This window comes from Stegastes partitus, unplaced genomic scaffold (assembly GCF_000690725.1).
Source record: "Stegastes partitus isolate 25-593 unplaced genomic scaffold, Stegastes_partitus-1.0.2 Scaffold505, whole genome shotgun sequence".
Classification (NCBI taxonomy): Eukaryota; Metazoa; Chordata; class Actinopteri; family Pomacentridae; genus Stegastes; species Stegastes partitus.
Window position 1 is genome coordinate 31,179 of NW_007578236.1, and position 11,374 is coordinate 42,552.

Below are 11,374 nucleotides of genomic sequence, written 5' to 3' on the forward strand. Positions count from 1 at the left end.
AAAAACAGATCAAAAAGGAAGAAATCTGAACGTGATGAGACGCATGGAGAGTCAATGCGAAGACTTGTAGTTTTATGGATTTCCTTTAATCCACACTAGCTTCTCACCACTTCAGAGTCTCCGTAGAAGGCAGCCAGGTCAAGGGGCGTCCGTCCGTTCTTGTCTGCGTGGTCGGTGGCGGCACCGCTCTCCACCAGGCAGCGGACCACAGGAAGATGACCCTTCAGACAGGCCCAGCTCAGAGCCGTCAGACCCTCCTTATCCATCAGAGACAGAGAGGCTCCTGGGAAAAAAAAGAGAAGCAGCCAGGCATCTTTACTTATTCTGAATACCTTCATTCATTCCACTGAGTTTGCTGCATCTGCGGTCGCCTGGTTTTTATTTTTTTTTGCTGTTTTATAACTGCTTAATAAATTCTTATTGATTTTTTTTTTTTAAAGATTTGTTGTTGGTTTAATTTGGCTGCAATTATTCCAAACAGAGTTTGAGAACTGTAGTTAGGCTTGTTGTAATTAGTGTAGTCGCACCACAAAGGCCTTGAGGTTCAGAGAAGTCTGAGAAAACTCACTGCATTCTTGGTTCTAGTTAGATTTTAGACAAATATGCTTGGTCTAGATCTTCTACATTTCACTTTCCATGAGGGGATTTTCCTTCAGTGGCTCCAATGACCTGATTCTAGTCTGTCAGGTGTGAATGCGAAATACAGTTTGGGTTCTCACTCATTCTAAAAAAGGAAATGTGTATGAAGAATTGCAATAAAAAACACATGAACACTAGCAGAGTGACTGAAGTTTCTCTTAGAGGACAAATCTCTGTCACATATTTCTTTCCTTAGCGAATAACTCTAACACATCTTTGTGTATTTTGCAATTACAAGGTTCTATCTGCATTTAGGCTTCAGTCGTGCCAAAAATACTCTTTAAGCAAACGTATGAAGCTCCAACTGACTCGCAGTTTGTTCTGAAGGTTTATTTTAGGCGTCTTACCTTGAGCTAGTAAAAACTCTACAGTTCCCAGGTGTCCCTCTGAGGCAGCCATCATTAGAGGAGTCCGACCCTGTTTGTCCGCCAGGTTGACGTCTGCTCCATGTGTGAGCAGGAGGTCCACAATCTGCACAACGTCATTATATAACAGCAAAGTGATGTTTTAACTGTGAAACTGCAGCAAACAATTGATTTAATAGTCTATTAATATTTAAGTCTATAAAACATATGAAAAGAAAGAAAAAAATCGCAACAGAGATGTATTCAAACGTGTTATTTTTGAGTCCAAAAATCAAAAAATATCGGATTTATTTATGTTAAAGTTGAAGAAAAGCAGGAAATCCTCATATCTGAGAGGCTCCAACCATCACACATTGTTTTTTTTTGCTTCAAGAAGGAGGTAAACAAATAACTGCCTTTAATCATAAAAGTCTGTGATTAAATTTAATAAGATGAACAAAATTGTTTCAGTTCTCATTGGCATTTTGTGTTTTCTAGATGTGTTTTTACTGCATTTTGAAGTAAGCAAAGTTAGTTTAGCTACTATCTGTGAACTCCGGTCAATGGCAATGCATCCAGAGTCTTCAAACTGTTCTCATTGAGTGAAAGCGATCAGGTGTCTACTGACCTGCCAGTGTCCCTGCCGGACGGCGCTAAACAGCGGGACGATGCCTCTTCTGTTGGGCTGAGCCACAGCAGCTCCCTGCTCCAGTAACAGACGACAAACTTCCAGCTTCCCCCGACCAGAAGCTGCAGTCAGAGCTGAACACATACAAGCAAGAAACAAGGGTAAGTCGTGTATTTATAAGGTAGAAATCAGATTTCTAGTTTCCTTGGGTGCCTTTATGCAGAGCTTTTAAACAGAAACTACTTTTAATTCTGAAGGAGTTTGGGGTCATCTGAACCCCAGATGCATGTTTTCTTTAAAAATCACTAAACTCACGTCATTTATCAGATCCAGAAACAGAGAGGATTGTCTGTTTTAAGATTCTGATGGTCCTTGAACTACTCATCACTGGTGATCCAGTTTGTTCTGGAAGTGTAACCAAATCTAAGCTTAAAATTGTGGCATTTCATCAAAATCACTCTAATCATAAATTTGCCAAAAAACTAACCATTTGCTCTAACCCAGGGGTGTCGAATCCTGGTCCTGGAGGGCCACAATCCTGCATGTTTTAGATGTGTCCTTCTTCCAACACACCTGATTCAAATGATCAGGATCGTTATCAGGCTTCTGCAGAGCTTGATGATGAACTGATCATTTGAATCAGGTGTGTTGGAAGAAGGAAACATCTAAAACATGCAGGATTGCGGCCCTCGAGGACCAGAGTTTGACACCCCTGCTCTAACCCGATTCTGTAAAAGAAAAATAAATAAATCCTGCACTCTGCAGCTTAACTATGAAGACATTATTCACTCAGCTGTAACCAGCTGTTGCATGACAAAAATCCTGGAACTTCTTAGCTGAAGTGGGTTGAACTGCAGGCTGTGTTTACACAGAGCAAATAGGAGAAGGGTAGAAAAAGTAATGTATATTGTAGAGTTACCACTTTGGTACTGGTAACACCTGTGGGAATTTGGAAAAAAGTTCTACATGTTGATTCCCAATTTTTAAAAAAAATAAATAATCAAAGCGATTTAATCTTCACACTGCATATAAAACATTTCTGAGTCGTCTCTACTTCTAGTCATGGTTGTGCTGTTTCCTGAGAGGTGTAGGACTTTATGTTGCAGTGAAAAATGAGCCAACAGTGAGTCAAAATATGACAAAAAAATGCCAAGAAACTGCTTGGGGTTTAGAGGGTAAATCTGTAGCAAGTGATTATGAGGCCAACAAGGGGCAGTGCAAACAAGGTATGAACACAAAACTGCTATATCATCCCTTATTAAGTATATCTGGCCAACTTGTTAGAAAAAAGCTGTGATTATAGAGGAAACCAAAACAGCACAGATGAAGGCTGGACAGCACAACCAGGAGATGAAACTCAGTATGAAGCTCCATAAAGAGGAGCTGCAGATTGAGGTGATCACAATCATGTTTTTAATTGTTATTTTTATGAAAATAGCAGCTTTAAAGTTAATTTTAGCTACAAATTGGTCAAATTTGTTAGATAAGATAATGAGACGATAAAATGGAAGTAAGAAAAGAGAAGAGAAATTGAAAAAAAGGTGATAAAGACGAAGAGACAATGAAAAGAAGAGAAGAAAAAGTAGGAGAGAAAAGGAACAGAAAATGAAGGAAAGAGAAGATAAAACGAAAAGAAGAAAAGAGAAGATAAAATAAAAAAGAGAAGAAGATGATACACTTGAGACTTTTTAGGAGCAAAGGCCTTTGAAACGACATCCTCTCAAATGTAATGATTGTAATTGGAATAATTTAAGCCGGGTGAATATACTCAAGTGGAAGCGGTGACCCCGACTTCAACCTACTCATTCTTTGCTGGTAGAACACTGTGATACACTGCGCACGCTTCACTATATCCTCATATACATACTGTCCCTGTGGCTGTCGTGCAGAATAACACATTTTCAGTTGACCTATGGAGTCACTCTGGGATTAGGAATTATCTTCCAGAGCAGCTGTTGCCCTTCTGATCCCCAATAAACAATGAAACTGAGTCTAAGTGGCTGCGAGTCGCCTCTTCGGCGAGCGGAGTCTTTGCAGCGCTGCAGCACAGGGAGCAACGAGCTCGCGATGAGGTTTTATAGCTTTAGGTTGTAATGATACGTCGCGTTTCTCAACACCCTGCCACGGAGCAATCAGAGTAGTCATTTCTGAGCACCCTGGAGCGCTCTCACTCTCCTCTTCCTCCCCTCCTTTCCCCCCTGTGTGAAGCCCAGCCCCGTCTGTGCTCCAATGACACCACTGCACTGTCATCAGCATCTGACGCAGCAGCAGCAGCAGCAGCAAGCAGCAGACACAAGAACCAATCTCCCACAGCCGCACTGCAGCGCTCTGCCTCGCTGAAAAGCCAGAAACCTCCACAGAGCCTTAAAAGGACACTGTCCGACCAGCACGTCTCAGGACAAACCTGCGTTTTCCGTGCGGGGGGTTTTCGCATTAGCGCACCGAGAAGTCATGTGTCAGTGCTCAGGTTGGGGTTTAATGTAAAGGTTACAGAAGGTTTCTCCTACCTGTCTCTCCCCACAGGGTGTCAAAGTTATTGATTTGAGCCCGCTCCACCTCCTCTTCATCTTTCTCTGGCAGGTCCAGCAGGTAGGACACGATCTGACGGGCAATGAGATGGAAGATGACAAAGATTAATGAACAAGTTTGCTTTTGCTCACAGGCCGTAATCCGCTTTGCCTTTGATCCTGCTGTAATGTGACCTAAGAGGCTGAATTTTAGATGACTTACTGTCATCATTAGCAACTACATCGACCACCACACCGATCAATTAGTCGCTGAAAGTAATTATCACGCAGTTTAATTTATTATAAAGCACACACGGCTTCTCTTTGTGACATACATCTCTCTAGCTCCCTTGCATTTTTGTCTCTTTTGTCTAAGTCAAGAACTACTTTTATTTCCAAAGTGCTTTTTTTTCTCAACCATTTATCCACTATTTCACCATCTGCAGGTATCATGTCATCATCTGATCTACAGGTGGCGGTAACACTGGCAAAAGGAGAAGAGGGGCAGCGAGCAAACAAGGGCCTGAACCCAAACTCCACTCTTTTAGACCCTCTTCTCATTCCACATTTTAAACCTCGACTCCTCCCGTAGAATTTAATGAACAATGTGGCAAAATGTGACGAGACTTTACGGATGTCACACATTGTTTTCTGTTGTTTTATTTAACGCGGTGAAGTGTAAAAGAGTCGCGGCACACAAATGAGCACTAAACAAATACAAAAAAAAGCCTCATCTCATTTCGCTAATTGTACATCCTCGACTTCTCTCCTCGCGTCTCACCCAAGATGCGAATGGAGGAGTCGAGTCAATCAGGCGTTTAACAAAATGAGGCATCCTTGCTTTGGAGCTTCTGGTTTAAAGCGTCATTTAAATACACATCTGTCCGTTGTGTTGCTGCAGCCTGCTGCTGGATTTTATGGTCTGTGTCAAATGAAGGCAACAGTGTTCACGACAACTTACAGTATATGTTCACTTATGATTTAGTTCATAATGTGACAACAATCTACAGATGTCGTACATTTCTATTTCTGTTTTTAACACACCTTGAAGTTTAAAAAAGGCGTGACACACAAAAGAGTGACATATACAATGACTGAGTGATTTATATTATATGCACACATTTGCTGCTCTTGCTCCCCACATGGATTAGAAAAATAAATACTTTTCCCCCTCTGTTGCAGAAAACTGTCCCCATCACATTCTCTTTAAACCAACTGATGAGTGGAAAACGCATTAAAAAAACTTTTAACAACTTTTACTTCAGGCAGGATCGTAACAGCTGTGGTGTGCTGTTCCAGCTGCGTGTCACGCCTCTTTATGCGTCAAAAGTGAGGAAACATCCTTCAAGATGGCAGGCAAGATTGATTTCCAGGTCAGCGGCAGGAGGACAAAAGAGTCAAGGAGGCTCAAAATAGAAAAGCGAGATGAGCCTTCTGATTTTAAGGTGCATTCTTAGTAAACAATTAAGGTTTTAGAGCTTGTCTGACTGTCCTAAAGTCAGGTCTCTGACTTTTCAACGCTCACCTTTTCTGTGGGTTTGAACATCTGCAGACTTTCCTGAGGGACTAGTTCATATGAAAATGTAAACATACAAATGTAGACAAACCAAGCCTGATTGGTGCAGAGAAGCAGTGGCAGCATTCTGGCTACTCGCTGACATTTTAATGCATGTTTGCGAAGTCGTTTTATATTTTCAGCCAAACATCTGCATAGGATTTACAGATATTCACTCACTTTGGGTAGTTTGCAAAAATGTTTCAGCCCTGCAAAGTCACAAACAGGGAGAGATCAACTGAGCAGCTGATCAAATTGAGTTCAAATTCATCTTTTTGTTTTTCTCATGTTGATGTGTTGTTTCCAAGCAACGTGTGCTTTCACCACAGTGCGTCCAATCTCTTCTTTTTCATACCATTTCCATCTCTCGTGAACTCGCTCACTCCAGCGCTGACGTCAGTTAAGTCTGTGAGGGGTTTTTAGTGCTTTGGTCTTAGTGTGGAGATTGGGATCGGGCCACGGTTGCAAACAATGTTGGATTTAAAACACAAATGTTTTTTGACGAAGCAAACGGATTCAGTAAATCTGCAGGAGATCAAGCATCCACTCGGTGCATTTTGGTGGATGTGACTTCTGCTTTTTTAGCACAGAAACACCACAAATTTAAAAAAAAGTCTGTATTAGCACCGAGATTAAAGATAGTGACAGTGCAGTAGGACTAATATGTACATGAGGTCATCTCAGACCCTAAACCGGCTTCAAATCACTTCGGATTCAGAGATTTTTGTCACAACAATCTAAATCATCACCCCTCATCACTCCCGCTGTACCTCTGTGTATCCCATACTGGCTGCAGCGATAAGAGCCTGCTGGACCGCGTGACTCTTGGTAAAAGCCGCCTGTTGTTGAGTCTGCGGCGACTGCTGTTGCTGTGGCCCCAAACTCCAGTCACACTGGATAAGGAACTTCACCACCTCCATGTGGCCCCTCAGGGCTGCATGAACCAGGGCGCACTGGCCGTTCTTGTCCAGGTGGTCCACCTGATAAAAGGATACAGATTTAATCAGGAACAGAAAGAGAAAAAAAAAAGACTCAGGACACATAAATTTGTCTCTCCTTTTCCACAGCTTGCTTCACGCACCTTTGCTCTCCTGCGGCAAAGCGCAGTCACGATGGCCATGTGTCCTCCAGCAGCAGCGTAGCCCAGCGGCGTGAGGCCACTCTCGGACTGGGCGTCCACAGAGGCGCCGAACTCGAGCAGCAGAGCCACCATGTCCATGTAGCCCAGGTGGGAGTGGACGCACAGGACGGGGGCGTTGTTCAGCACCTCTGTGCGGTAGTTCACGTTGGCGCCGCCCAGCATCAGCAGCCGACTCACCTGAGAAAGGAAAATGAGGACAAGTTGACACAGAAAAAGTACGACTTGTAATGTTGAAACTATCTAAGCCCAGAGAGAGGTGGATTTCTCCTGATTTGGCATCTGGAGCATGTTGAAATATTCGTAAGGCCCCCGTTTTTTTTTTTTCTTCTTTTTTTGCTGCTGTACCTTGATGTTGGGAGTGTAGAGGTTTCGGAGTGAAGAAAGTGCAGCTGAAAGACCCTCTGTGCTGTAGGATACCCACAGGCCTTGCAAGATAGATGAGGAAACTCCGACTTTCTTGCTGAGACCCTTGAAGAGAGAGATGGAGTGTAAATATTCATTACTGTGGAGCCAGACCACAGCTGTGTGGGGGCGTGTGAGTGTGCGAGCGTGCATGTGTATAGATGATCGCCAGGACAAATAATGGTATACCTTGAAGATATGTGCTTTGAGGATGTGATGACCCAGCTCAATAGTCTGCTGCCTGTTCAGCTTGTTCTCCTGGCGAGAGAACCAGAAGGCCAGCAGGGTGTGCCCGCTCCTGCAGCGAGGAAGAACACAAAGTCTTTCAGTGCTTCAGACTGAGTCATCAGGTCATTACATTGTGTTATCTGCACAGTTGGTGGAATTGGTTTTAATTATAATACAGGAAATTAAGTGTTCTTTCTCGGCTAGATAAACATAATGTACCTGCGATAAACAGAGAGATTTCGATTTAATTACACTCTGCTGCCGTCATAGCTTAGGTACATTCCAACATGTTACACATCAGTATGGACGTCATGAAAACGTATATTTCTCCAATAATTTTGTTTTTGAAGAATAATCCAACTGTTTTCTTTTTTTTTTAATGTTTTATATTGTTGTACAAACATGTTAAAACATGAACTCCAAAACCCGCTGGCGAGTTTGAAAAGCTTATTTTTTCAAAAAGGAAAAAAAAAAGAAAAAATGCCAAAACTACACCATTTATCAGAACTAGAAACTGTAAAAACAGAAAAAAATGCAGGATTTTCAACCTTCTGACAGTCCATGCCACGAACTAATCATCTATGACTTGCTGTTCGATTAAAAAAAAGAAAACAACAAAAAAACCCGCCAAATCCAAGCTTGAAATCGCGCTACTTCATTAAAATCACTTTGACAGGTCAGATTTTAAAAATAACATTTAAAAATACAATGTTTGCATTAAACACATTCTGCAAGACAACTCAAATTCTGCAGTCAGTGCTGCAACTAAACAAATACATAAATGACTCTGCTGCAGCCAACAGTCACAGGACATAAATTCAGGGACTTTTTGGCTGACCTGCAGGCAGTGTTTCCACAGAGCAGACAGTCGTATAGAAACAAGCTAAAAATGGAAATAATAAAATATCTATAGTATGTAGAGCCCCTATTTTGTGCAACTGGGGGCAATTGGAAAATGTTGCACATGTTTATTCCAGTTTTTTTAATTTTCATTTTAGTAAAATAAATAATCAAAGAAATTCCTTCATTTTTTGCCTTTTGTAGTATTTACAGCATTATAACTGTGCCAAATTACCAAAAAGACATCTTTGAGTTTGCTCTACTTCTAGCCATGGTTGTGTTGTTTCCATCGGTGTGCAGGATTTTATTTTACAGTGAAAGAAATGAGCTCACAGTGTATAAAAATCTGACGCATACAAAGAAATGCGCAGAAACTGCTTGGGAAGTGACAACACAGAAAAAGGTACTACAGCTTTGGTGTTAGCCTCCAATAACTCAATGTGCATTTTGTATGGTCTCATGCAAAACTACTGTTTCCTTACAGTTTTATTTTAGCCAACATAAATTTGATCTCTAAACAATATTTTGAATCACACAGAAACAGTCTCGTCTCTCACCCCATCTAACTCCCATTCATCTCTTTCTCCTCCCTGTGCTCACCTCGGATCGCAGAGGAACTTGGTCTTTTCTCCCTCTTCTCTCCAAATGAGCCACTCCCTGAAGGAGGGGTGAACAAACATCCTGGTTCCATCCCTCCTCTTCACAAGGAAGACCGACAGGTTGTCTACACGTTGCTGGAAGTCCTCCCAGTCCAGAGTGCCCTGCAACCACAGAGTTAGTGTTAGAGAGGACATGAATCCTGTCTGCTTAAGCCAAATTATGTTGAAATCAAGAGTTATGAGAGAATATAATATCCAGAAGATCCTGATGTTAGCCAAGTTTCTTAGCAGTGAAGTGACATTTGTATGGTAATAATTGAAATTTTTGTTGCTTAGACATTTACAAACACTGCACTTTTCACATCAGCACAAATTAAGTATAAAATCCATTTATTCTCTGTTGAAAAAGGGTCTTTAAATATTCCACAAAAGAATCACTCAGTTAAACAATCAGTTGGACTCCATGACTCATAATAACAAGGTGACCAAAAAACAATAGCTTTAAGAGTTTTTGAAAAATAATGAAAAATACTTTATTTATCCCAGAAGGGAAATTCAAGTTTTTAAAGTGTTGAATAAACTTTTAATAACCAGGAATGGAGTTAAATCACAGATTAGCAGGAGATTACATGACAAAGTAACTAAAACGTTTCATAAGACCTGTGTTTAATTTGTAGAACTACTTTGGTATTTAAGTTTGTACTTTGCACAGTAGCCAGCGTCGATACTGACTGAATCAATTTTATAGCACATTAATTCCATTGAAGTGCTTGAGATATTAAAAGGTCTTATCGTCTGAGGTGCTGTATATTTTAGGATTAATACCTGCAGCGATCCGGCATTGATGGCCTGATATATCTGCTCGTCATTCAGCGGATGGAGCGAGGCCACGGCCACGTTGAGCAGGGGAAGCGCCCGTTCGAACGACGACTGCGTGGGGAAGCGCATGTTGCACTGCAGCAGGTAGACCTCAGCCAAGTTGACTGGAACCACCTGAGGAAGCGAGACAGGGAGACGGGAATCTTGACTTGCAGTTCTGGCTTCCTTTGAATCAGCTCCACACGACATGAATAATGCATGGTGTTTGTAGAGCGCGTCTTCAGCTATTCCACGTGGTGTTCCTCAGAGAGGAGAATGTGAATTTATCAGTTGTCTTTTTTATGGAGTCTGGAGGCACGTCTGAATACATGAAACTAAATGAACCTGGAGGTGTGAGATAAAATATTTCATTATGATATGCACACTAAAACATTCCAGCTGCATAATTTATTAAAAAGGTGCTGGTGTCTGACTGGAAACGAAGCATGTCACAGCGCAGGTCAATAAAAACAACCTCTCCAATGCTGCCCTCACAAATTATGTGTACCAAGTCATTTATTTAAGATCAGGGGTTTTTAAATCATCATTAAATGTATGCCAAATTTAATTGCATTACAATTACACCTGCTTTTAGCGGTTCAAGTTTGCAGTACTTCCTTGTCTATAAAGACTACAGACGTGCATTACATTGATGAGGAAATTTGACATTGAGTAGTATGATTTGTGACACAAATTGCTGCAATTAGGTGTTAAGGGTTTTAAAGTGCCTTAATTGCCTCCATGAGATGTGTGTCACAGCCTCAACTGGTGATCGTGCTGGTTGGGTTTTACATTTTATCCTGCTCAGAATCTTTCCATCACATTTCGTTCTCCTCTAAAGGTGCATCTCAAAAATGTGAAAACCTCTGATTTAGGTGTGTCAGCTTGAGTTGAACCTCTAGCAAACACTACAAAACGAAGGAACAAGCACACACCTTATAGCTGGAACTTTTGAGAACAAGGTAGCCCTTTTCAATGAGGTCAAAGGTGAGTTTGAGGTACAGATAGGATCCCTGGCTCAGGGCCTTGAGGTGGGCGCTGAGCTTGCCGAAGGTGGTGTTGTCCATCTTGCCATTGAGCGAGATGTTGTTCTGGATCTCCGGGCTGCTGTGGATGCGGTGCAGGATGTAGCCCTGCAGATCCTGGTCGATGGCGTCGTTCTCATCCAGGCTGTCCAGAGAGATGCGGTGAAACGGTAACGCGTTGGTGATCTCCTGAAGAGTCAGAATCATTTCAGTCAGGAACTTGCACAGAGACAGCTGACTATTGTTAACCAAAACATTTAAAACCTTAACACTCATGCACCAAAACCTGGATATTACCGCACCAACATGTCAAAAACCTAGATGTTAACGCACCAAAGTGTAAAAACCCAGGATATTAAGGCAGCAAAACCTCACAACCTAGATAATAAAACCAGGATAATAACTCTCCCAAATGTCAAAACCTAGCATAATAATACAGCAAAGCCTCACAAAGAATGGATCTTAACGCATGACAATGTCAAAAATCAGATCAGGATACCAACAAACCAAAACATCACAAACCTGGATATTAATGCCCTCAGACATCAAAAAACTGGATCCGAATGCACCAAGATGTCAAAAAGCTGGATATTAATGCCCTAAAACAT

General features: G+C 41.7%; 1 protein-coding gene across 2 annotated transcripts in view; it reads right to left on the minus strand.

Moving 5' to 3' along the window:
• The window catches only part of tanc2b (tetratricopeptide repeat, ankyrin repeat and coiled-coil containing 2b), a 166,876-nt gene that overhangs the window by 11,464 nt on the left and 144,038 nt on the right, over positions 1 to 11,374 (minus strand). For both annotated transcript variants that reach the window (XM_008287525.1, XM_008287526.1), the window contains 11 exons: positions 10,677 to 10,955; positions 9,709 to 9,876; positions 8,885 to 9,045; positions 7,406 to 7,514; positions 7,160 to 7,282; positions 6,755 to 6,991; positions 6,444 to 6,653; positions 4,119 to 4,212; positions 1,612 to 1,745; positions 987 to 1,110; positions 108 to 283 (listed from right to left, as the gene is read on the minus strand). In XM_008287525.1, coding sequence (XP_008285747.1) covers positions 108 to 283; positions 987 to 1,110; positions 1,612 to 1,745; positions 4,119 to 4,212; positions 6,444 to 6,653; positions 6,755 to 6,991; positions 7,160 to 7,282; positions 7,406 to 7,514; positions 8,885 to 9,045; positions 9,709 to 9,876; positions 10,677 to 10,955 — 1,815 coding nt within the window. The remainder of the gene's footprint in view (positions 1 to 107; positions 284 to 986; positions 1,111 to 1,611; positions 1,746 to 4,118; positions 4,213 to 6,443; positions 6,654 to 6,754; positions 6,992 to 7,159; positions 7,283 to 7,405; positions 7,515 to 8,884; positions 9,046 to 9,708; positions 9,877 to 10,676; positions 10,956 to 11,374) is intronic.